The sequence below is a fragment of the Oncorhynchus mykiss genome, chromosome Y (genome assembly GCF_013265735.2).
Source record: "Oncorhynchus mykiss isolate Arlee chromosome Y, USDA_OmykA_1.1, whole genome shotgun sequence".
Lineage (NCBI taxonomy): Eukaryota > Metazoa > Chordata > Actinopteri > Salmoniformes > Salmonidae > Oncorhynchus > Oncorhynchus mykiss.
In genome coordinates, this window is record NC_048593.1 from 26,615,595 (window position 1) to 26,643,315 (window position 27,721).

Here is a 27,721-nt window from a genome sequence, read left to right on the forward strand (position 1 = left end):
AGAATGTTTTTGGTACCCTTCCCCAGATCTGTGCCTCAACACAATCCTATCTCGGGGCTCTATGGACAATTCCTTCAACCTCAAAGCTTGGTTTTTGCCAAAGTTGGATTACCTTTCTAACCAAAGGTGATGGAAACAGGATGCACCTGAGCTCAATTTCGAGTCCCATAGTGAAGAGTCTGAATACTTACGTAAATATGATATTAGTTTTTTTAATATAAATTTGCAAAATGTATTAATTGTTTTAATACATTTTAGGAAAATGCTGTAACGTAACAAAATGTGGACAAAGAGAAGGGGTCTGAGTACTTTATGAATGCACTGTAACACTTTGTATTAAGGAAAAAGCTACAAAATCTGTCATTCTGCCCCTGAGCAAGGTAGTTAACCCCCTGTTCCCCGGGCGCCGAAGAGGTGTTGATAGGTGTTGATTAAGGCAGCCCCCCACACCTCTCTGATTCAGTTGGGTTAATTGTGGAAGAAAAATTTCAGTTGAATACATTGTTGGTTAACTGACTAGGTATCCCTCTTTCCCTATGTTGTGTGTAGGCCAGTGGCAAGAAATCTCAATTTCATCTATTATAAATTCAGGCTGTAAAATAACAAAATGTGGATAAAGTTGTGGGGTGTGAATACTTTCTGAAGGCACTGTAGTTAAGAAGGAACACATTTGGTCTTATACCAAAATGGTCAAATTGTCAAAATTGTCCAACTGCTTGGAAGTTTTCCAGAATGAAACACAAATAATTTGCTAACTCCAGTCATGTATCCAGTGTAGAATGGTTATTTGCACTCTTACATGTGTGACTTGCTTTGTAAAACATGTGGCTCAATGAGATTGTGGTAAATGTCAGTCTGTGTGGACAGATAGAAAGCTGATCCGGATAATTCCATAACATCTGAAAAGAAAAGTGGGATTACAGCCAGGAATTTTTTTTCCTTCAGACGTATTCTTTTACAAAACTTATTTTGGTAGTTTTAATGAAACTGAGCTTAGTTTAGCCTGCTGTGGTCACATATGGGTTTTTGGGACCCTGGTGTTGGTTTAGTAATAGAGATTGCCCTCCTCGACCATGTCTCTATGTGGTCTGTAATACTACTTTGGACAGAGATGATTCAGCTTGGATTTTATGTTGTTGTTGATAATCCCCCAGAATGAGGAGGTGAATTTCGGTCCTCACGAACACAACGCACTTATATCAAACAATCTTAATAACACTGTTACCAATAGACTCACATACACATAAACACAAATTCACCACATTTTTATCATATGTATGTATTTAATGCTTATTGTCTCTGTCACATTGTCTTTATCTTACTTTTTTTGTCCTGTTATAATATGCAATCTTTGTATTGTTTTCTGCTATTGTTTTCTTTTCTGCTATTGTTTCCTCTCACATCCCATTGTACCTCTACCTTAATAAATTTAGCTACCCTAGAGCCATAAACCATAAAGTGAGGGTCAGGATCATCCCTGTAGATTATGGTATGGGTGCGGAGGATTAGGAGAGCAAGTACAAAGTGCAGGGGAGAAATTAGCTGAGCGAGTTACTGGACAAGGAAGAGAATCATTGGCCTGAGGACGATGTTATCCTCCGCATGGGGAGAGCTCTCACTGAGCCCTCAGGCAGCTCACTCTCCCAAAGCACACAACGCAGTGGCATCCTACCTGCCATCTACCCAGCGGGCTATGACACTATCGATCGGCAGTGGACGAAAAATATTTGGAATCCAGGAGGGCTGGCCGACTTGGAGTCAGAGAAACTCACAGATGAGCCTTTCCCCCCTAATCTTGCACTCCTCCGCCAGAAGAGAGGGGAGCTGGTGCTGCGCCAGGTGTTAAAGATCGAGGAGGAGCAGATGACACGTGTCTCAAGCCATACAAGAACAGACTTCTTTACAAGACTAGGATGTGCGCCAAAAACATGCTGAGGGACACCTTGCAGAACTACATAGTGTATCAGGAGGACGAAGCTGCCAGAATGAAGACAGGTTTAGGGTACGATTCAGAGGAGGAGCTGCACTACTCCAAGTGATCGGAGGAGGAGCTAGAGGAAATTCCCTCCTTAGCAAAGACCATTCATTCTGAGAATGGGAGGGGCCATGGCCAAGGCAGACATGCTTCATCCCATGGAAGTTACATAGACAAGCATCAGAGTTATCTGGTTAAGAAGAGGGGAAAGGTGGAAATGGGAGGATGGGCTCCTGAAGCAATGCTGTCTCCAGTGGAGGAACCACGTGACAAGTATATGGATCCCATGGATGAGCTCCAGTGCCTAGTTGAAACAATATCAGATTACCTGGCTGAAAAATATTAGGAAATAAGCAGGTATGGGTCCAAGTCATCCATATCAAGGTTATTTTCTCAGGGCAGTGTAAGTATAGAATCTACTGGAGAGGACCCAAGGACCCCTAGAGATGTCAAGGAGGAGACCCAGACAGAGGCTTCACCTAAACCAGGAATATCTGGAGTGAAAAATGCAATGAGTTCATTACTCAGTTCCTTCACTGACAAGGTTAGCTCAGCCCCAAGCAGCCCAGATCAGGTTCTGCAGAAACTAAAGAAGTATCACCTGCACCATCTTCTCAATCTGGTATATCCACACTGTTTTCTTTCATTCCAAAATCCACCAACCCTGCTCCTGTATCTGTTGTATCTCCTACAGTTCACCCCAGCAGAACATTTCCTTCAATTTACCTTCCCAGTCTGATGCCAAGACACAAGTCCACAATCAAGATACACCAGTCATTAGAACAGAGATTCTAAATAGTACAAGTGATAAAGTTCAGGACTCTGCAACGATGCCACAAACACCAGCAGTCACTTTCGCTTTTGAGAAAATTTGTTTTGGGAAACTTTTTTCAGGTGAAGAGGTAGTGAACTCCACAGAGGGAGAAGTGGCTCAAGAGAGGACTCTCAAAATCTTGCAAACTGGGATGAGAAATGTATCCAACTAGGTGAACAGTCAAGGGCTGTGATAGGAGACAGAATCCTTGATAATTCAAGAAATACACCCCAGAATAAACAATGTGTTAATGCACAAGGAAAAGTTGTACATGGGAGACATGACTGACTGCCTCTCAGCAATATGTGCCTACAGTGGGTGGGAAGCCCATTAGCCAACTAGAACCAGTGATGAGTTCAGGGTTCTTTATCCCTTTCAATAAATATTTCAGCTCATTAATTGTACCAGTTAACCCTGTTTTCTCGCAGGGCCCTCCCTATTGCAATGTATCCTGTATTTGAGTCAGAACCAGATATTAGCTTAGATAACCCTATGGAGGAGCCATCTTTAGGCAGTAAGCTAAAATGTCTGTTTCTTTCCTCTGATGCTGTCTCTTCCCAACAGCCTTCATACCCAGAAAGAGGAATGTTCTTTGGAATCATGAAATTTGGTTCTGGTGAGGATGTCCATGCCTCCAAACCCCCAGAAAATCCCAGTCAACAACAGGCCCAGCATCACCAATTGACTCCAGATCCACATCAGTAGCATATGCAGCAACATCAGAGACCACCTCCAATGCCTCTTGGGCATGCTCCTCCTCAACCTGAACCTCAAGATTTTTTAACAGGACTTCTTAGATTTGGCTCTGCGGGTGACTTATCTGGGAACCCACCACCATAGCAAGTTCCCCCAAACAGTCAACCCCCTGATCCAGTAATCCTCAACAGTTCCCTTGCAACCTCCCACACAAGTGCAAGTCCTCATTCTCAGCCGGGGGGTATTCTCTCAGGGTTTCTGAGGTTTTCATCTGCAGAAAGCCTATCACTTAGGTGTACAACCTCCCCAGGCCCAACAGCAAGGTGCTTTTCCAAGCAATCATCCAAGTCAGCAACAAGCACCAAACCCATCTCATCAAGCACCCCCTCAACAAGTAGGCATTTTATCTGGGTTGTTTAAATTGTGTTCTGCTAATGTTTTGAGCAACCAAACAACTCGTAATCAACAGAACTTCAACCAACAGAATATGCCAGGAACAAACCGTGGTCCACTGAGAAACCAGCCTTTTCTAGACAACATCCAGGCTTTTCTAGATAACATACAGTTCCAGAACCTGCTCAACAAGGTGGTCTCCTTTCTGGAATTTTTGAATTTGCTTCTGCAAGCAAAGTATCTACAGTCGTGGCCAAACGTTAAGAATGACACAAATATTAATTTTCACAAAGTCTGCTGCCTCAGTTTGTATGATGGCAATTTGCATAAACTCCAGAATGTTATGAAGAGTGATCAGATGAATTGCAATTAATTGCAAAGTCCCTATTTGCCATGCAAATGAACTGAATCCCCCCCAAAACATTCCACTGCATTTCAGCCCTGCCACAAAAGGACCAGTGGACATGTCAGGGATTCTCTCGTTAACACAGGTGTGAGTGTTGACAAGGACAAGGCTGGAGATCACTCTGTCATGCTAATTGAGTTCGAATAACAGACTGTAAGCTTCAAAAGGAGGGTGGTGCTTGGAATCATTGTTCTTCCTCTGTCAGCCATGGTTACCTGCAATAAACACGTGCCATCATCATTGCTTTGCACAAAAAGGGCTTCACAGGCAAGAATATTGCTGCCAGTAAGATTACACCTAAATCAACCATTTATCGGAATATCAAGAACTTCAAGGAGAGCGGTTCAATTGTTGTGAAGAAGGCTTCAGGGCATCCAAGAAAGTCCAGCAAGTGCCAGGACCGTCTCCTAAAGTTGATTCAGCTGCGGGATCTGGGCACCACCAGTACAGAGCTTGCTCAGGAATGGCAGCAGGCAGGTGTGAGTGCATCTGCACGCACAGTGAGGCAAAGACTTTTGGAGGATGGCCTGGTGTCAAGAAGAGCAGCAAAGAAGCCACTTCTCTCCAGGAAAAACATCAGGGACTGACTGATATTCTGCAAAAGGTACAGGGATTGGACTGCTGAGGACTGGGGTCAAGTCATTTTCTCTGATGAATCCCCTTTCCGATTGTTTGGGGCATCCGGAAAAAAAGCTTGTCCAGAGAAGACAAAGTGAGCGCAACCATCAGTCCTGTTTCATGCCAACAGTGAAGCATCCTGAGACCATTCATGTGTGGGGTTGCTTCTCAGCCAAGGGAGTGGGCTCACTCCCAATTTTGCCTAAGAACACAGCCATGAAATAAAGAATGGTACCAACACATCCTCTGAGAGCAACTTCTCTCAACCATCCAGGAACAGTTTGGTGATGAACAATGCCTTTTACATCATGATGGAGCACCTTGCCATAAGGCAAAAGTGATAACTAATTGGCTCGGGGAACAAAACATTGATATTTTGGGTCCATGGCCAGGAAACTCCCCAGACCTTAATCCCATTGAGAACTTGTGGTCAATCCTCAAGAGGCGGGTGGACAAACAAAAATCCACAAATTCTGACAAACTCCAAGTATTGATTATGCAAGAATGGGCTGCCATCAGTCAGCATGTGGCCCAGAAATTAATTGACAGCATGCCAGGGCGGATTGCAGAGGTCTTGAAAAAGAAGGGTCAACACTGCAAATATTGACACTCTGCATCAACTTCATGTAATTGTCAGTAAAAGCCTTTGACACTTAGGAAATGCTTGTAATTATACTTCAGTATTCCATAGTAACATCTGACAAAAATATCTAAAAGCACTGAGGCAGCAGACTTTGAAAATTATTATTTTGTGTCATTCTCAAAACACTTTGCCACGACTGTACCGTACCAATCAGTCCCTAATCCCTCAGACACTTTCTGCAACTCCTCTCAATCCCCCTAGCCAGCAGTACCCAAACATGCAGGATGTGCAGTTGCAAAGACAAAATCAACCAACTCAACAGCCTAGTCAACAGGTGCAAAGTCAAAATCAACTAACTAGCAGCCTTGTCAATCCAGAGTTCTGCTCTCTGGGCTATTTAAAAAAATATTTCACAGACAATGTGCCTCAGCCAAGAAAGGCAGCAACATGTAACCTCACCACCATGTGTAACCTCACCACCACGTGTAACCTCACCACCACGTGTAACCTCACCACCACGTGTAACCTCACCACCACGTGTAACCTCACCACCACGTGTAACCTCACCTCACGCATTCTAATCGAATGATTGAACAGAAACAGTACTGGACTGAAGAAGAGGGTGCATTGAACTTGACCACCAAAAGGAATAAAGCTAAGTTTGGCAAATGGAACTCCTTTGATAATAGCAGCTGTTATAGTCTTAATAGCATTTCATATCATGGGGATACTATGAGGAGAATCTATCTTATTCAGCTAATTGGCAATATAGTGATCAGACTGTTACTCAGATACCTAGACTTTCACGACAAGCCATCATGTCTCAGCAAGCTGCTCCACCAACACAGCCCACAGTCCTAACCATTTCCATGAGCTCACTCAATAAACCTGCCTCTTCCCTACAGCCACAAGCTCAGCACAGCACACCACAGATAGACCAGCTGGAAAAAACTGCTGAAAAACAAGCTGAACCACCACAGGGGGGATTTATGAGCTTTTTCAAGTCTGCCTTACTGATTGAGGAGCTGATGCCAGAGCCCATTAAACCCTCAGAGGCTTTGTCATAACAAGATGGGACTGGTTGCACTGCTAGCTTACCTGGGATCACAGACCCACATAAACAGGAAGACTAGAATATTCTGTGTCCATTTGGGTCAATAGGCAGTTTCTTTAGTGCAGAGCCTCCTCCATCACAGCAACTGCAACTAAAAACCTGTAGTTAGAAATTAGCCAAACAGACTCACAAAACAAGGTTCTCAGTTGACACCATGCATACCTTCACTTCAGAAACAACAAACAATGGATGGTTCTGGGCAAAGTGGGGTCCAACAGCCAGCTCTTGGTCAGCAATCAGGTAAAAGCATGTCACAAGTATTTCCTCCTAATACAATCACTGGCCCCACCCTGGGCCGATCACAGACTATTCCACCAACCGGACAAACCAAATAGGAACCACCCCCAAAACCATCAGGCAGACTGTTTGGCTTTATGGGAGAAATTGGAGACATGGTCTCTGGAACACCACAACCACCAACAACTGTCACCACGAGCATTTCGCTACACTCGCATTAACATCTGCTAACCATGTGTATGTGACAAATAACATTTGATTTGATTTGACTATTAAAGAGGAAACTCCTGGTATTGGATTATTGTCCGTGTTTGGTGGGTCTAGTCCACAGCAGGCCTCAACCCAAACTGGGTCCTCATCACAAGCACCTCCCCCAAAACCACCTGGTAAAAGTTTATTCTCAATGTTCAGTGGACCAAGTCCACTACAGGCAACATCTCAATCTGGGTCCACCTCTCAGGTGCCTCAACCAGAGGCTAACTCGATTCTTGGAAGACTCCTTTCTGGTTCAACTGCCAATGAAAGCCCAGCAAAATTATTGTTTTCCATGTTTGGTGGCCCCAGTGCCCCACATCCTTCAGCAGCAGCTCTGTCCGTTTCAGGGTCCTCCGTTCCAGGATCTACAGTGCCTAAAGAACCACACACGGAAGTGTATTTTCCATGTTAAGTGGCCCTTTGTCACCCCCACAAGCTAGCTTTGATGAATCGGCAACCACAGTACCTACTTCTGAGTGTGCCACTACCCAAAAGGAATCCATCCCAGAGTGTGCACCTCAGGAACCTGCCACAACTAAAGAACCAGAAGCCCTTAAAGAGCCACCACCTACAGACTCTCCTCAAACTGCATGTTCTATGCTGGGAGGGTTGTTTGTAGGATCTAGTCCCCAGCCCACTGCAACTACTCCTCAAACAGACCCAAGCTACTGGATTTCTTTCCATGTTTGGAGGGTCTACTCCCCAGCCTGGCACAGCTCCCCCTCAAACTGCAGGTTCTAGGTTTGGGGGTTTGTTGGGAGGGTCTAGTCCCCTACCAGCTACAACTACTCCTCAAACGGCACCAACAATGCCCGCAGAGAAGAAAATAGCAACAGTTATACCTGACACCACCCCAGCTGATAGCAGTGCCAAAATAAAAGACCCGGGAGGCAGACAGTTACGTTGCACAAAGATTCACAATTGAGTCACCTGGACAACCTGACGCCAAAACTCAACCTCGAGTCAAATTCCCTCAAACCTGATCCTAAGGCTGTTAAAGTAGCCCAAGGCCAAGGCATTGAAAAACCTCCTGCTTCAGTTGTCAACTGTCAATCAAAAGAAGCTGATATCCCGACAGCATCAGGGCAACCTGCTAAAACAGAACAGCCCTCAAAAGCAGAACTACCTCCAACGAAGGATCAGTCCAGTTCGTCTGGAAAACAAAAGGCTGTGAAAGGAGCAGTAATACATGAGAAGCACAGGGTAATTTTGTGGGAGAGCCTGAAAGTAAGGAAATTGACTAAATCAGGCCCACCAGTGGTAAGTGGCCAGAAGATTACCCCAGCCGACCAGTTGCCTAAGACTAAAGAGCCAGCCCTCATGTCCCTGTTTGGTGGTTTTATTTCAGGAACTGATGACGCTGGAAAGTCTTTTGGATCCATGTTTTGATCTACACCAACAATTCCCCAAGCCCTTCCCATAATTCCTCATGCAGAAGCAGGTGGTGGTGTGTTCTCAGGATTCAAAACAATATCTGCAGGCCTGTTTCAGGAGGACAAGATAAGTGTAGCAAAGCAAGAACCATCCACTCCCTCTGAGGTTTCTGGGGGGCTGCCAAACCTCCCAAACTACAAGCTCCCCCAGTTGTTACCACTCAGCCTAAAACTAATGATAAGCCAATCAAGGAGACAAGCGATCAAAGTTCGGTAGGTCCCCCTGGTGACTTAGCCAAACCCCAGATTTTCATCTCCACACCTGAGGTAGATCCTTCAGCATCCCTTTCCCAAAAGGAGAAGGAAAGCCTTGTAGAACCACCCCTCTCTGCAGATCCCACCTCTGGAATGCATCTGGACGACCAGTTCAAGAAGGACCTATTGAGTGCTAAAAGGCCAGTAGAGGCATACACCCTTTATAATGCATTGATATTTTGGGGAGCGTAACCAGGGTCCAGCTCCGCAATCCAACCCACTGAGTACTGTGTTCTGTCTCTTTCCTTTTAACCGTGTTTGTTTTAAGCAGTTGTGCTACTGTGTTGGTGGTTGATTGGGAAGTGTTTTATACCTGTTGTGATATTGACAATAAGCTAAATATTTCTTACTCTTAAACTCCTAGTGTACGATTAATTCAAGTTGTACATACATTGCAATTATAATTCTAAGAATATATATATAACCTTACAGAATTCCCTGTTGCCATTCAGTTTGATCAAGTTAGAGATTTCAATCACTCATGGTCTCCCAGAAATAGTAATACAAGAAAACCAGTACAGACAAACATTTATTGGGATAATCTGGTACATTAAAATTCATTTCAGGCAATTGGTGTATTCATTCTAATTTGCCAACAGGTAGTTATTTTCTCTGTGAGGTTGGATGTATTTTTAAAATGTTGTACAATTCAGTAGAAACTAAAGAATAATGTCTATATCCAATTAATGAACCTAGTTTTTCTTCATCACAACAATGATTATTCTAATATTAAGTCTCTTCCCTCACCACTCCAGTCCGGTAGAAAGTAGTCGCTTTGGGTCCTCTGGGAACCTGAGCCAGACCAGCTCCCAGATTAGTGAGACAGGCCAGGAGAGTGCTCCAGGCTCAGGGCTGGAAGAGTCCTTACACTCCTATCACAGTACCGGCTTCCACCCCTCCATCAATGTCCAGCAACCTACCAATGGACACATCCCCAGCAATGTTTTGGGGAAGAAGTTGGGCAGACCCTGCCTGGATGTGGGGAAAAGCTTAAATGGCTCGTTGAAGAAATTAGACCACTCAGTAGAGAAAAGATCCAACAAACATTTGCAAAGGTGAGTCATTTATAAGAGAAAGAAAGAGTTGTGAATTTTGAACCTCCACTGAATAGTACAAGTACATTCTTGGTGATTCTCTCACTTGATCTCTCAATCCACACATCTCAGTTTACACGACAATGAGTCTCCCTTTCCCTTCTCTTCATACAGAATACACTGGTTGAAGGCCATCAACAAAGTCAGGGATCAGCTTCAGGAGGTAGGTTTTTTTCCCATGTTAATCTTATGTCCCCTTTCCTCTCATATATTACCTTCTAATCATCTTACCCACTCTACACATTCACAACCACACGTTTATTATCCTGCTCCCCATTTGTATTTTTTCCCCATCTGCTTGGTTGAGCTTCACCTCTGGTAGTTCGAAATCGGCAATCTAAATTGCTTATTCCAAGTATTCATCAAGATGCGTTTACTTATGTGTATGTTTGCTGGTTGAGTGTGAATATCAAACAGCGGTTCACTGTTCTTGAGTTAGATGTGACCCTAGTGGCTCTGCGCTTCAGAGGTGGAAAATTATCATTGATGGATTGTTAACTCAGAAATGAATTACTCTCACATACACCACAAAGGACCTCTCAATTGCAGCCTCTCCTCTTCTCGTGCTACCTCAGATCTGAGTGTTGAGGATCAGCGTGGCAGATGTGTTGTTGCTTACCCTTACCACCTGGGGGTGGCCCGTCAGGACGTCCAGGATCCAGTTGCAGAGGGAGGTGTTTAGTCCCAGGGTCCTTAGCTTAGTGATGAGCTTTGTGGGCATTATGGTTTTGAACGCTGAGCTCTAGTCAATGAACAGCATTCTCACATAGGTGTTCCTTTTGTCCAGGTGGGAAAGGACAGTGTGTAGCATGATTGATATTACGTCATCTGTTGGGGCGGTATGCGAATTGGAGTGGGTCTAGGGTTTCCAGCATGTTGGTCTTGATGTGAGCCATGACCAGCCTTTCAAAGCACTTCATGGCTACCGACGTGAGTGCTATGCGGCGGTAATCATTTAGGCAGGTTACCTTAGTTTTCTTTGTCACAGGGACTATGGTGGTCTGTTTGAAACATATATAGGTATTACAGACTCGGTTAGGGAGAGATGGAAAATGTCAGTGAAGACGCTTGCCAGTTTGTCTGTGCATGCTTTGAGTACACGTCCTGTTAATCCGTCTGGCCCGCGGCTTTGTGAATGTTCACCTGTTTAAAGGTCTTGCTTACATCGGCTACGGAGAGCGTGATCATACAGTTGTCCGGAACAGCTGGTGCTCTCATGCATGCTTCAGTGTTGCTTTCCTCAAAACGAGCATAACGGGCATTTAGCTCGTCTTTTAGGCTCACGTCACTGGGCAGCTTGCGGCTGGGTTTCCCTTTGTAGTCTAATATTGTTCAAGCCTTCCATCAGACGAGCGTCAGAGCCGGTGTAGTATGATTCAATCTTAGTCCCATATTTACGCTTTGCCTGTTTGATTGTTTGTCTGAGGGCATAGCGGGATTTCTTATAAGCATCCGGCTTGGTGTCTAGCTCCTTTAGCTCGGTGTGGATGTTGGCTGTAATCCATGGTTTCCGGTTGGGACCTGTATGTATGGTCACTGTTGGGACGACGTCGTCGATGCACTTATTGATGAAGCCAGTGACTGAGGTGCAGTACTAGTTGTTTATCTACCTTGTCTGCTAAATTACCTAAATGTAAAAATAAACAATTGCAAAGCACACATGGTATTTTTATTGGCCATGTTTCGGGGGCAGAGCTCATTAGAATAATACCCATCATGCATTAAGTTTTTATTTTACATTTAACATTTTGGTCATTTAGCAGACACTCTTATCTCACCATAGTGCCATCAGACTTCTGATACCAATGCAGGGTGAAAGTTGGTCACAAAATTGTGAACTGCTATAAAAAAAATTGTGTATACAATGATTTTGTATTTTGATAATACAAATGTCAAGTTTCTAAAGTATCTTCTTACAAAATACATTGGATTGTAGAGCAGACCAGTGAAATACAAAATACTAAAAGGTTATTGAAATGCGTATTTTAAATTCAGAAATACTTCCCATCTCTGACTCATTCTCCCTCTGTAGCCACTTCACTAATGGAGTGGTGAATTGCGCCTAGGAGAGAGACTGAACAACTAAATGGGAGAGTGAGGGAAAGATGCAGGAATATAGGTAACAAGTGTGCAGGAATATAGGGAACAAGTGTGATGGGAATAAAGAAGTACAGCTTCAATGTTTATCACATTGTTATTTTGTGCATTTTGCCGAGCAAATTTAGGCCTTGCTTTATCCTGTGATGCTCACTTTGGGGAGTATAAGGATAGTGAAAATGTTTTGCACATACAGATTTTTTTAAATAAATTGTACTAAATAATTGGATGGGCTGGGATATTTGCAGAAAAGTGCTGTGAGAAACCATGCTGATTTTACATTGTAGACTCGGCGCTTACTACACAAGTGCATTTGATTGAGTTAAGAGGGCGGAAAAACCTGAATCTCCAAACTGAATACATCAAAAAAGGAATGACATCTCTGTCAACCTCAATTTATCCTGATTCTCTGTGATGTAGATGGCTAGGTGGAGCTGCCTTAAAGCTGCAATATGTAACTTTTTGGGTGACTTGACCAAATTCACATAGAAATGTGAGTTATAGTTCTGCCTTTCTTATTGAAAGCAAGTCTTAAGAAGTGGAAGATCTGTTCTATGTGCACTATTTCTATGCTCCCCGGTCTTAGGTTGTGTTGTTGCGCCTTACTTTTGGTGTTGTATACCAGCTTCAAATAGTTGAAAAATACTATATTTTTGGTTATGGAAAATATATTTCACAGCAGTGTAGATTGTTCAATGATTCTCAACACTACTTGCTTATTTTGTCACATGAACTGAAATTAGGCAAACTATTTTAATTTTAGCCACCAGGAAATGACAGAGCGATTTCTTGCATAGTGGACCTTTTTTAAGTAGTTATACCGGAGCTCCAAGGCATGCGTCGAAATCGCTAAGCAGTTTACTTCGAAACAGTGTGCCGATGCCTGTATCAGAAGCACGTGATCAATGACGTCCGAAGTTTAATTTCGTCAAACAATCACCTGATTGGTTTGGTATTGGTTACGGTATAAGACAAAAAGGCTACTCCGCGCATGCGCTACACCGTGTGGGACGTCATCTATAATAATTTGGCTGCTTTTAAATTATTTTGACCAGCATGTGCCACTAGTGTACACTGTGTGGATCAAAGCTGTGAGTAATGAACCTATTTCTGATACAATTGACTGGAAAGCATCAATGCTTCTGGATGCTTTGTTTCTCCATCACTACCTTTTTAAGGTTTAAACTGCAAAAGAATGGTCAGATATCGTCAGTCTATCTGTTGTTCAGAGACTGTTCATATCAGACCTGGGTTCAAATACTATTGCAGGTATTTCAATTACTTTTCAATAAATTTCAAAACAAGTATTCAGAACCTTTATTTGAAATTAAAACAAGTAGTTGAATATGGGAATGTATTTGGAAATGCATGCATTTAACCCAGGAATTTGAAATAAGTACTTTCAAATGCAATTTGCTTGATTTAATAACAATTCAAATACTTAGATTCTCTTGTACTTCTGTATATCTTTTAGGTAGTAGTTCTGAAAGTAGTGCTCACAACCCCCAGAAAATAGCGTACTATGTCAAATATGTGCACCACGTCATTGCACTCTCTCGCTCTGAAGTGTGTGCATCTTGCTAGCTGTCACTCAAATGGCAAGGGGCTGAAGATCGTTGGCTAGAACTCTAATTGCTAGGGGGCTGGCCCACATGGAGGGAAATGTAGGGAACATGGCGCAGCACAGCTTCCAGAAAAACAGTTGTTTTCAAACTAGGGATTTTGTAGCTAACTGAGGTAACACAGTAATTATGTTCATAGATTATGCATGTATGAACTACACATTGACACATTCAGCCCACAACAGGAGGTTTAAGAAAGATTTTGTAGTCGCCAAAGTTCTGGAGCATGTCTTGAAATAAAAGTACTTGTTTTGGGCTGTGTATTTGGAAATACTCAAATACACATTATTATAATTTTTTTAAATACTAAAATACACATGTATTTGAACCCAGGTCTGGTTCATATACAGTATGAGGAATGTGTAGAAGACTAGAAGGACTGGTTTCAGCTGTAGCACAGAATGTTGTTTGTAGTCATGCACTCCATTAAACCAATTGATCCGCGGTTAGAAACCAGTGCTGGTCGTAATGAACAGGTTACAGTTATAGTAGTGCGGTGTCTTGCGATGCATTCCATTAATTAAGCCATACAGCCTGGTTATGAGGAAGGGGTTGAGACGCAAAGAAAGTTGGCTGAGACGCAAAGAAAGTTCAAGGAGAGGGGCTACAAAAACTATCAGATTATTATTGCCATTGAGAAAATTCAAAACAAACCGAGACATTACCTTTTTCAAGGTCAGTCTCGCAAAAATACGCATTCTTGTGTTCTAACTACCTGCTATTCAAAGCGTTCTGAACAAATGAAGGGAATCGTTCACTAACATTGGCACATTCTAAAATCCAATGATAGTCTCGGTAATGTGTTTTCGAACCTTCCCTTGGTCGTATTCTCGCGGGGCAGAAATCTCAGAGATCAGTTGGTACACTCTGATTTACCACCCCAAGATATTCCTGAACAACGTCTATTTGCGCCCCTACTGGATGGAAATGACAAGTGCTCAAGTGGCTGTACAAGTGGCTGTGCTCAATGCAATGGCACTTATAAATGTAGATCCTTCAAACACCCACAAACAGGGAAATTGATCCCAATCAAAGGTGTTATTACGTGCTCCACTAAGGCAGTTATTTATCTCATAACTTGTCCTTGTGGTAAAAATGATGTGGGTAAAACAAAGCGCAAATTAAAAGTACGTATCTCAGAGCATCGTAGCACCATTAGGTGTAAAAACTTGACTTACCCAGTTGCGGCCCACTTTTTGGAGGCAGGCCACTCGATTTCGTCTCTGAGTTATATTGGCATCGAACATGTCACCCTCCCTAGGAGAGGGGGTGACCTTGATCATTTATTGTTAAAACGAGAGGCTGCCTGGATCTTTAACTTAAACACCCTTGCTCCCTTCGGTCTCAACATAGACTTTGATCTGAAGCCATTCTTGTGATTTTTGTTACTTTGCCATTGTAATTGTTTGTAAGCTTGTGTAGTCTAAAATTAATCTACGATCGTATGCTATCCATTTGTTGTTTGTATGCTGTTCTTTGTATGCCATTTTAATATTTGAGAATTAACCAATGATATTAGGCCACTCTTGGCCATGATTATCTGTGTCTTTTGACACTATATTGATGAGTCATTCCACAGTGTTTATGATTATACCCTGATGAAGACAGCTTGGCTGTCGAAACATTGGTAATTCCATTTTTGCATCTGAGCTCCTAGAGTGTGCGGCTCTCTTTTATTTTCAAGTTTTCTGCTCCGCTAGCCAGCACCTCGCCTAAGTAGGTGTGCGTTTCTTTTTCTTCTAGATTATGAGGAAGGGGTTGGAATGGTGCTGTTTCCATTATACTGATTGCTATAGGGCCGGTATAAGGGTCAAATGGAAAGAGAGTGAGGACAGCAGGATGGTACAGATAGAGGTGGAGAGAGAGGGGGGATATGGAGAGAGGGAGACAGAGCTGGCATTTTCACAGCTTCAGATTAGCTTTGTACTGGAATACATCGCCAGAGGACAGAGAGAAAGGGGACGGAACGAGAGAGGGAATGCACGAAGAGCGGGAGGGAGGGGTACTTAACTGGGACTGAACTGTCATGTGAGCCTAGATTCCTCGCGCTTGCCCTTCCTGGGTTTGTACATCTGGAATGAGAGAGTCAACACTTCTCCTGCGTCTGTCAATCTGGGTGAAGACGAGCAGTCCAATGTGCTTTGAATGTAGCTCATGGAATTATAAGCACCTGGGGATATTTAACAAAAGGGGGAAAAATGACTTTTAAGATTTGGCGCTTGTCTTCTATTGAGTGGTTTTCCACATGGAGTCAACGGTCCCCACTAAGTGACTTCTCTCGCCTTCAAAGATTCTTACAGTATACTATTACCTTTTTCTGCCTTCATGAGGTAAGGTTTATTGAATTTTATGCATCATTAGAAATGGTATTATTGCATAAAGTTTGCATTTAAAATTGCGCTACATAAACTTAAGAGAATGTTTGCTCTCGACTACTCTGACTTTTATTCATGAAATGTATGGCTAATAGAAAAATGTTTCCATAACAATGAGTAATATTGTGCGGATTTATGTGTATTAAATTATCTGGTTTTTAAAATACTTTTTTCTTTGTATTTGAGTATTTTCAAATACACAGTCCAAAACAAGTACTTTTATTTTAGTATAGAATGGTTATTTGTAAAAACCAAATAGTCTACCAAATTGCATTTGAGAGTATTTTCAAATAATTATTTAAAATTGAATTGTCAAATACTTATTGATAATTATATTTTCAAATAACTGGGTTAAATGCATGAGAGTGTATCTGAGTATTTTAAAATACTTTGCAAGTGTTTTTCCAAATTCATAAAATAATTAAACTACTTGTCTTTTCAAATGAAATATATCTGTACTTTCTTCGAATTTATACTGAAAAAAATATTAATGCAACATGCAACAATTTCGTAGATTGACACTTCATAGAAGGAAATCAGTCAATTTAAATTAATTAATTAGGCCTTAATCTATGGATTTCCCATGACTGGGCAGGGGTGCAGCCATGGGTGGGCCTGGGAGGTCATAGGTCCACCCACTGGGGAGCCAGGCCCAGCCAATTAGAATGAGTTTTCCCCACTGAAGGGCTTTAATTACAGAAATAAGATAAATACGCTTTTTGTGCTTATAGAAGATTTCTGGGATCTTTTATTTCAGCTCATGAAAAATGAGACCAACACTTTACATGTTGCATTTATATTTGTGTTCAGTATATGTGAAAGTAATGTAGATATTTGAACAAGTATTTGAACCCAGGTTTGACATTGTGATATAGTCCAATATAATTCTGAAAATGTCAACGTTGCTCCTGTTGCATGAATAGGAATAGAATGAGCGGCCAATTGATCAGTTGAACACGAGCAAACCAAGCCAGACTTTTTTTCTAGGCCACAGAACATGAAGGAAAGAGAGAAAAGACATTGCTCTGGGGCACTCCAGTGACTCAGTCAGAGTTACCCAGACATACCAGCCGGCTCCCCCTCTCCATGGTCTGGACAGCTTACTGCTGAGGCTGAGCCGCTGGCCATTCAGATTATATGGGCTACTGGCTGCATACATTAAATGGGCCAGGAGTTGTCTTCAGGAGCCCAGCTAAGAACTGCTGTGAAAGTGATTTTAGATAAACAATGTATATTTTACCTGGGAATGTCTGTTCATTTTGTCCCTGTTTATTTCCAGATTGTCATAGTTGGGGCAGCAGGTAGCCTAGTGGTTAGAGCATTGGACTAGTAACCAAAAGGTTGCAAGTTCAAATCTCTGAGCTGACAAGGCACAAATCTGTCGTTCTGCCTCTGAACAAGGCAGTTAACCCACTGTTCCTAGGCCGTCATTGAAAAGAAGAATTTGTTCTTAACTGACTTGCCTAGTTAAATAAAGGTACAAATAAAAAGATAGTTAATGGATTATTTAAATAAAATGCAATTTAAATGGAAAGTCCATGTCCACCATGAGGATATCTGATTCCTAACAGTCTTTTAAACCTATCCTGTACTTATATTGCTAATAACATTATTGGCTTGATATGTGATTCCTGACAGTCCTGGGCAGCTTTTATAAATGTGCATCACTAACAACAGCACCGTTGGTCTGGCAGCTAGCTGTCTTAGTGCTATTCATGATAATGCCTTCCCGTCAACTGTGCTCTTATCATGCTAATGCACACCTCCAGTACTTGAGTGGTATTGGACAGAGGTTAAACTTCTGGTGGAGGAGAGGGTTACGAATGTTTCCCACCAGGGAGTCCTGTGCGCAAGCTGGAGATGGACTTTAACACCTCTCATGCTTTTACATTTTCTTAGTTGTTCCGTCTTAACAGCCATAGAATTACTCCCCTATCAATTCAGATGGGAGCAAAGTCATTATTGCAGTACTTTTATGTTATAATGTGTTACATTTGAAACTTTTATGTCTATTATAGTACTAGGGCTATAGAATAAATACATTTGCTTTCAAGGTTGGCAAGGAAACATTGACCTTGTTTGCCCCAGCCAAGGTGAATTTGTCTGATCATTTGGGCTGGTTTCTACTCTGACTATACATTTCTATTAAGTTCGAAACATAACGTGATATAGAAATTCTATCCACATCCATCACTGTTTATTACAAACTTTAGGCCATCTGCCATAACAAATGCCAATGCTCTATCTATCCGCTGTTTCACAGTCACAGTGGAGCCAATGTCTCCCTGAATCCATTTGAGTGAGTAACAACAGACAGAGGCAGTCGTGGAATTTCAATGAATTCCAATGATGGCTGGCATCTCTTGTTGTAGAGTAATCAACATTAGCTGCGCTCAACACAAGACCCTCTCTACATTACGAGTAAATATATTCCCCTTGGTACGGTCGATTACTTTTAACATGCTGCTGCTCCACAAGGGTGCTGTAATGCAAATGTCACGACTCACCACAGATCTCTTCAACTAACAGAAAATAGACTGATAGAGTCAATCACTTTGTTAGTGACTGAATGTATTAAAGGTCCAATGCAACCATTATTATCTCAATATCAAATCATGTCTGGCTAACGATTCACTACCTTACTGTGATTGTTTTCAATTAAATGGCCAACAATAAACAAAAATTGCTTCTTAGCAAAGAGCAATTTCTCAATCAAGAATTTTGCTAGCATTGTCTGGGAAAGGTCTGAGTGGGGAGGGGAAAACTGAAAACTAGCTGTTATTGGCAGAGAGGTTTGGAACTCTCTTATCAGTCTAACTAATTTACTGCATGGTAATGTTACCATGGAAAGGCCTAAAGCTCCATCCCACCAAAACGGACAGAGTTTTCAGGTGGTCTTTTCAAACAGCTCATAGACTAAAAGGGCATTATCATAATCTTTACAATTTCACAGCATTATTCCAACCTCATAGTGTGGAAATATATATAAAACACCGAAAAATCATGTTTTTGACTGCACTTGCCCTTCTTATTGGTCATTTTCATGTTTGGTATGTACAGTGGGGCAAAAAAGTATTTAGTCAGCCACCAATTGTGCAAGATCTCCCACTTAAAAAGATGAGAGAGGCCTGTAATTTTCATCATAGGTACACTTCAACTATGACAGACAAAATGCGGGGGAAAAATCCAGAAAATCACATTGTAGGATTTTTTATGAATTTATTTGCAAATTATGCTGGAAAAAAGGTATTTGGTCAAAAACAAAAGTTTATCTCAATACTTTGTTATATGCCCTTTGTTAGCAATGACAGAGGTCAAACGTTTTCTGTAAGTCTTCACAAGGTTTTCACACACTGTTGCTGGTATTTTGGCCCATTCCTCCATGCAGATCTCCTCTAGAGCAGTGATGTTTTGGGGCTGTTGCTGGGCAACACAAACTTTCAACTCCCTCCAAAGATTTTCTATGGGGTTGAGATCTGGAGACTGGCTAGGCCACTCCAGGACCTTGAAATGCTTCTTACGAAGCCCCGGGCGGTGTGTTTGGGATCATTGTCATGCTGAAAGACCCAGCCACGTTTCATCTTCATTGCCCTTGCTGATGGAAGGAGGTTTTCACTCAAATTCTCACGATACATGGCCCCATTCATTCTTTCCTTTACACGGATCAGTCGTCCTGGTCCCTTTGCAGAAAAACAGCCCCAAAGCATGACGTTTCCACCCCCATGCTTCACAGTAGGTATGGTGTTCTTTGGATGCAACTCAGCATTATTTGTCCTCCAAACACGACGAGTTGAGTTTTTACCAAAAAGTTATATTTTGGTTTCATCTGACCATATGACATTCTCGCAATCTTCTTCTGGATCATCCAAATACTCTCTAGCAAACTTCAGACCGGCCTGGACATGTACTGGCTTAAGCAGGGGGACACGTCTGGCACTGCAGGATTTGAGTCCCTGGCGGCGTAGTATGTTACTGATGGTAGGCTTTGTTACTTTGGTCCCAGCTCTCTGCAGGTCATTCACTAGGTCCCCCCGTGTGGTTCTGGGATTTTTGCTCATCGTTCTTGTGATCATTTTGACCCCACGGGTTGAGATCTTGTGTGGAGCCCCAGATCGAGGGAGATTATCAGTGGTCTTGTTTGTCTTCCATTTCCTAATAATTGCTCCCACAGTTGATTTCTTCAAACCAAGCTGCTTGCTTACCTATTGCAGATTCAGTCTTCCCAGCCTGGTGCAGATCTACAATTTTGTTTCTGGTGTCCTTTGACAGCTCTTTGGTCTTGGCCATAGTGGAGTTTGGAGTGTGACTGTTTGAGGTTGTGGACAGGTGTCTTTTATACTGATAACAAGTTCAAACAGGTGCCCTTAATACAGGTAACGAGTGGAGGACAGAGGAGCCTCTTAAAGAAGAAGTTACAGGTCTGTGAGAGCCAGAAATCTTGCTTGTTTGTAGGTGACGAAATACTTGTTTTCCACTATAATTTGCAAATAAATTCATAAAAAATCCTACAATGTGATTTTTCTGGATTTTTTTTCTAATTTTGTCTGTCATAGTTGAAGTGTACCTATGATGTACCTCTCTCATCTTTTTAAGTGGGAGAACTTGCACAATTGTTGGCTGACTAAATACTTTTTTGCCCCACTGTATCTAGTTATATGCATCAGAAACGCCAGTCCAGTTAGACCTTGGTGAAAACTGCCTGAAAAGCTGATGGGGAAAAAGTTCAGCTAACGCTGTGCTCTGTCTGAAACAGACTTCTCGGTCTGGGCAAATGGCCACAGAAGCACACAGAAATATGGTGGTTAAACTGACCAGTCTGTCTGTCACTCTGTCTGATGCAGAGACAACAGCACAGGGAGGAAAATTGTGCAGCACTGATTCCCCTCAGCGGGTTGTTGCTTAACAGCATAATGCTACATAGCAAGTGCATAGGGTTGGGCTGCTCCTGCCTGAGCCGTCTTCCAACACCCAGGATCAGTGGGGATAAGAGGCAGATTAATAGGTTAAGACCAGCAAATAATCCTTGAGTGTTAGTTGGCTGTTGCATAAGTGCTTACTAACTTATTGTCTCACTACAGTGTAGGTAAAATCATGGATTTCCATGTACAGGTACAGTGCCTTGCGAAAGTATTCGGCCCCCTTGAACTTTGCGACATTTTGCCACATTTCAGGCTTCAAACATAAAGATATAAAACTGTATTTTTTTGTGAAGAATCAACAACAAGTGGGACACAATCATGAAGTGGAACGACATTTATTGGATATTTCAAACTTTTTTAACAAATCAAAAACTGAAAAATTGGGCGTGCAAAATTATTCAGCCCCCTTAAGTTAATACTTTGTAGCGCCACCTTTTGCTGCGATTACAGCTGTAAGTCGCTTGGGGTATGTCTCTATCAGTTTTGCACATCGAGAGACTGAATTTTTTTCCCATTCCTCCTTGCAAAACAGCTCGAGCTCAGTGAGGTTGGATGGAGAGCATTTGTGAACAGCAGTTTTCAGTTCTTTCCACAGATTCTCGATTGGATTCAGGTCTGGACTTTGACTTGGCCATTCTAACACCTGGATATGTTTATTTTTGAACCATTCCATTGTAGATTTTGCTTTATGTTTTGGATCATTGTCTTGTTGGAAGACAAATCTCCGTCCCAGTCTCAGGTCTTTTGCAGACTCCATCAGGTTTTCTTCCAGAATGGTCCTGTATTTGGCTCCATCCATCTTCCCATCAATTTTAACCATCTTCCCTGTCCCTGCTGAAGAAAAGCAGGCCCAAACCATGATGCTGCCACCACCATGTTTGACAGTGGGGATGGTGTGTTCAGGGTGTTGCTTTTACGCCAAACATAACGTTTTGCATTGTTGCCAAAAAGTTCAATTTTGGTTTCATCTGACCAGAGCACCTTCTTCCACATGTTTGGTGTGTCTCCGAGGTGGCTTGTGGCAAACTTTAAACGACACTTTTTATGGATATCTTTAAGAAATGGCTTTCTTCTTGCCACTCTTCCATAAAGGCCAGATTTGTGCAATATACGACTGATTGTTGTCCTATGGACAGAGTCTCCCACCTCAGCTGTAGATCTCTGCAGTTCATCCAGAGTGATCATGGGCCTCTTGGCTGCATCTCTGATCAGTCTTCTCCTTGTATGAGCTGAAAGTTTAGAGGGAAGGCCAGGTCTTGGTAGATTTGCAGTGGTCTGATACTCCTTCCATTTCAATATTATCGCTTGCACAGTGCTCCTTGGGATGTTTAAAGCTTGGGAAATCTTTTTGTATCCAAATCCGGCTTTAAACTTCTTCACAACAGTATCTCGGACCTGCCTGGTGTGTTCCTTGTTCTTCATGATGCTCTCTGCGCTTTTAACGGACCTCTGAGACTATCACAGTGCAGGTGCATTTATACGGAGACTTGATTACACACAGGTGGATTGTATTTATCATCATTAGTCATTTAGGTCAACATTGGATCATTCAGAGATCCTCACTGAACTTCTGGAGAGAGTTTGCTGCACTGAAAGTAAAGGGGCTGAATAATTTTGCACGCCCAATTTTTCAGTTTTTGATTTGTTAAAAAAGTTTGAAATATCCAATAAATGTCGTTCCACCTCATGATTGTGTCCCACTTGTTGTTGATTCTTCACAAAAAAATACAGTTTTATATCTTTATGTTTGAAGCCTGAAATGTGGCAAAAGGTCGCAAAGTTCAAGGGGGCCGAATACTTTCGCAAGGCACTGTACATGCCTTGATTTTAAATTACATGCATCTTTCTACAATACCTTGCATATATTTAAGTACTAGTCACTCAAGTCCGATAGTATGGTCATGTCACCCAACAGATTCCCTAGTTATCCCTGTGTCACTCAACCAGCCCACACACTGTGTCTAGCAGGGGGGGGGGGTCACAGTTATCTACCTCCTCTATTGCAGCTGGTGTGTGCACACTAATGACACTGACTCGGAGGATAGAATTGAGCCGTCAGTTAAGTACAAGGCTGTCTTCTGATCACGTCCTAATTATAGAGTTTAGGCCAGCTGTATGGTCCGATCATTTCCCTGATCCTTCCTTCTCTGTGAGTGAAGAGAGCGGGTGAGTGGCCAACCCACTGATATACAGAACACTGGCCTGACTCACAATGACCCCCAATATCAATGTGTTTTTTTAATCACAATTCCACACTCTGCTTTGCCTCCATAGTCTATCTCTCTGGCGTTGCAGAGATTAAAGCTGTCTACTCCCACTCTCCCATGCCTGAGTGTCTGTGTGTGTTGTCTGTGTATTTTTATAGAATTCTGCCTGCAATGTACATAGAAATGCATTGGCATGAGCTAGTAAGATGGTTATGTAGGTTGTTTGCAAACCAAATCAGTCATCCATTGCAATTAAACTTATCTTGGCTATAGAGCCACTTATTTACTTTGTTTTTTCATCATGATCTCACGAGCCATTATAGCAGCAGGAATATGTTCTTGTTTTTCTCTCTCTCTGCTTTCTGGTCTGTTGGACTGAAAAATTAGAATACTGGCAAGCTCTCAAAATGAAGATGTGGAATTATGCGAATTTGTATAAATTGTATTGATTCTCTGAGGGGTTTGTGTGCTGTATGCCAATGACTGAAATGTAAAGGATGAAATGGCTTAGAAGAATGCATAAGGGAAGGTTCATGATAGAAAACAAGCATTTCCCCCCCAAAATGTTTTTTCTGCACATTATTTGTCTTTGTCTTCTCTGTCTCGCCAGTCATGAACAAGGCTCTGTAAGCAGATCAGTGTCTTCTATATCGTCAGGATGTTGTGTGGTCACACAGAGATTCAATCCCCAGGGTGCTGGTCGGCCTCTGAGGACAGAGACCAGTGAAGCCAGGTCCCCATACAGTCCTCAGGGATGTTCTCTAGGGGTCACGAGAGGGGTGTCAGTGGAGGAGATGAACCAAAAGGGACAGAGCCACCTCAGAGTCCACACAAGTGGTCCAAGAGGAGGGAGCCGGGAGGGCGGGAGAGGACTCAGAGCCCCAAGGTGAGTCTCAGCGTGCAGAGGAAGCTCCAGAAGTACCTGCAGGGATCGGAGGGTCCTGTGGAGCCCTCCATCCACCAGCCCCAGGACCAGCACATCCCTGTGGAGATGCAGCAGGACATGTTCATCTGTGGCCTGCAGAGAAACTCCTCCAGTGGGGAATTCCCTGGACTCCACTCCTGCCTGCACAACTGTCGCAGTCACACAGTGAGACTAAACCCACCTGTGGCTGGGGAGATGGAGCTGAACAGGGAGGGCTTCATCAACGCCCCCTGTACTGTACGCACTAACGGCCCCACCACTAGTCTCCCCACCTCTCCCTCTGGAGAGAACAGCAGCTCTGAATGTCAGGATGGGATTGGGGTTGTGGAGGACACACACAGGCCTTCTCCTAGTGAAGGCAAAGAAGAAGAAGAGGAGAAAGATGAGGAGGGAGAAAAAGGCACCAGTGACATCGTCGAGCACATATTGAAAGAACTGCGAGGGATCAACAAGATCCAGGAGGAAATATCAGACCTGCGGCATTACCTGACCTCTGTGAGGGGCTCTGTGGATGAGGTCTCCTGCTGTGTGGATGCAGTGCTGAATGAGATAGGGGAGCTCTGCTCCTATGGAGCCTCAGCACCAGGACCCCAGACCCAGCTCTATCCCCAGACACCTCAGAGGCTCAGCGTCAGACGCGGCAGCCTTGGCAGGCAAAATGCTGTCACAGCTTTCCACAGGAGGGACACCAGTCCTTTACTGGAGCGCCGGCACAAGTCTTGGGACATAGACCCAGTGATGATGATGCCACCCCAGGGGTCACCTAAGAGATGGAGAGAAAGGTTACCTCCTTTCCAACCTGAACTACCCGACCAGGAGAACTCAGACCATAGCTCAGATGTGCCCTGTTCAGGGTCCAGCCTCTCCAACCTGGAGAGGGGGTATGCCCATGATTGCCCCAGCACCAGCTCCCTGTCCTCTGGCCAAAGCTCCAACACTCTGGACCGGGACACCAGGTACCGCTCTGGTAAGTTCGGGGTGTGGCAGAGCGGTTGGGCATCGGCGGACATGCAGCATAGTGTGAGTGGTGATGGGGGGTGGAGTGGGGAGAACGGATGGAGCGAAGAGGACGTCTGCTCCTGTCTGAACAGTGGAGAGGAGGTGGAGGAACACTGTGGAGGGCCCGGTGGCTGGGCCAGGTACACCACGGGAGAGACCAGCAGCACCCCAGGCCAGTCCTCCCACAGCAGCTCAGAGCACCTGTCCCTGCTGTTCAGCTGCCACAAAAACTCCCCCTCCACCTCGTCCAGTGTAGTGGACTGGCGGCCCCCCAGACAGCAGGGCAGCAATGGACACTTGGAGTGTGACTGTTCAGCCAACTGCCCATACTCCCGGAGCTCCGGCTACCACACTGTAGACGCCTACGCTGATGATGTGGGGAGCTGTGGGCCGTCCAGGAGCATAAGTCACTCTACTGTGCTGCTCACAGACTGTGATGATGGCTACCTGGAGCCGCACTCTTCCTGTGACCACCGTCCATCCTCATTTGATGCCCTGGACATGGGATCTGCTAGGAGCCTTGACAGGGAGTGGACTGAACAGTCTGTCCCAGGAGATGATGCAGGAGAGTGGGAGTCGGGGGACCTGCCTAGCCCTGAGCCTGAGAACACCCAGCCCCTCAATGTGGGATTTGATGTGAAGAGCATTGAGAAGGCTGTGCTCAATTTCAGGTCAGCTCTGAAAGGGGCTCTGAGGAAGCTGGAGAGGTCCAGCCTGGAGCATGGTAGAGATGACAGTGAGTCTGAAGCAGCTCCCTCTCCTGTCAGACCCTGCTCCCCTGAACCTCCTGAGGGAGAGATCACTCTGCCAACTGATCACGTCCATTCTGGGTCTCCACTGGAAGAATACAGTGAGGCTTCAATGTATGTGGACTGCAGCCCAGCCCAAGAGAACCTGCTGTGCTCCCTACAAGCAGCATCCACAAAGGAAAGTACTCACTCCCCCTGCACCCCTACTGAATATCACTCCATGGAGCATTTAGAGAGCCGAGAAGCGTATCAGACTGATGGAGAACTGTCCAACCCAGAGCTGACACCAGACCACAGTCCTCCTGGAGGGGCTGGGCATAGCCCAGGAGAGTCTAACCTCAGCCCAAGGGGGATAGGGTTAAGTCCAATAGGAGAGCTCCATGATGGAGCTGATCAGGATGAGTTTAGTGAACAGGATGTTGTCAGCCCTAAGGAACGCCTTGCTAATCTGCAGCACATCCTAAAAGAAAAGAGACAGAGACGCAAACTCTCCAAATCTTCCCAAGGATCCCAGTCCACTTTCTCTGAGGAGGAGCTCAATCCAGGTAGCTGTGCACTACGGTATTTGCAAGCCCAGCAAAAAATAAGTAATCTAACACTCGTATTCCTTATGTACCTAAACTAGCCCATGATTTATACTAATGAATGTAGCATTACACGATTATGATTGATCCTGCCACCTTGGGTTAAAACTTGCCACTATTGATTGCTAGTGTAGTTGATCTGGTTATTTTATGTTCTTTTCTTAGCTATTTATATCCATGAACCCTAATGTTTTCTTTTTTCGTGGATTTTTCTTCCTTCCAGACGGCAGCAGGGAAGATGACCAGGTTACTCTCATGCTTTTTAAATGAGCTCCCTTTTTAGTTTATGTTTTGTTGTTTTCATTCACACAGATATATTTTGAGTTTTGATGTGACATTTGCCGTTGGGTGTTTTCATATCCTATGCACGGTCCCCATGTTTTCCTTTTGGCATACCTTTAGCAGAGGTGTTTAACAGCTTGTAATTTATTGTTGAGGTTTGCTCCTAATGAATGCATTTTCAAATGGCTTTACGATTATGTTTTGATTGAAATAAAATATCCTATTTCTGTAATTCAAAATCTGAATAAGGTAAAATAAGTATGTTCTTGGCAGCATCAGATCAGTAGAAACACTGTTGTGAAGTTGTTTTGTAGATGCACCAGCTCAGAATTGTTTCAAACGCTGTCAGAACCTCCTAGTACTAGGAGAGGCAGAGGGAGAGGAGCCCTAGAGAGCCCAGCTACCCAACTCTAGCCACATACATCTGAGAGGAGGAGGTGCTCAGGAGCTGATGAAACACTTTACCTCAGAGGAAGAGAGATGAAATACGTCTGTCGTTTTTTTCCCCATGTTATTGCACAACTCCAAAAAGGTTCTCTGAAGTACCCCCCCCCCCCCCCCAAAAGTTCTCCCAGTTGTACTTTGAACATCTGCGCAACAAAACAAGTTGTTCCTTGTTTTATTTGCATCTGTACATTGTTAGTGATATCGAACAGAAAACTGGTCATTTAATGTGTTCATCTCTTTCCCGCGCTCATTTTGCAAGTACCTCCCTTTTGCTATTGATTTATATATTTTTCTTCTATTTTCGGCTTTTCAGTTTGCCAACAATCATTAGATGCCATGTATGGATCAAATGTGTAAAATGATGTTCTGAATGTGTTCTGTTCTGCATGTACCATCGAAGAGGTGAAACTCAACCATCTGTGTGTCTTTCCATTCTCTATCCTCTGTGTACCTTTTTTAACCTATAAGATTAAGTCTTTTGCTGTGGTCTAATAGCTGAATCTGAAAACCTAATGTGTTTTAAATCTTGCAGGGACAAGATGATGAATCCAACTCCAGACAAGCTTGGATCAAGCCAGGGTATATGATGACACCCAAATAATTTCTGTTGATTTAGATTTGCCATCTTTTTTAATGTGTTGG

The 27,721-nt window shown here is 43.4% G+C and overlaps 1 protein-coding gene across 4 annotated transcripts in view; it reads left to right on the forward strand.

Annotated features, from left to right (window-relative positions):
- Positions 1 to 27,721, forward strand: part of LOC110509879 (protein unc-13 homolog B) — a 129,791-nt gene that overhangs the window by 46,248 nt on the left and 55,822 nt on the right. For all 4 annotated transcript variants that reach the window (XM_036967423.1, XM_036967424.1, XM_021591059.2 and 1 more), the window contains exons 9-11: positions 9,535 to 9,834; positions 9,988 to 10,036; positions 27,612 to 27,658. In XM_036967423.1, coding sequence (XP_036823318.1) covers positions 9,535 to 9,834; positions 9,988 to 10,036; positions 27,612 to 27,658 — 396 coding nt within the window. The remainder of the gene's footprint in view (positions 1 to 9,534; positions 9,835 to 9,987; positions 10,037 to 27,611; positions 27,659 to 27,721) is intronic.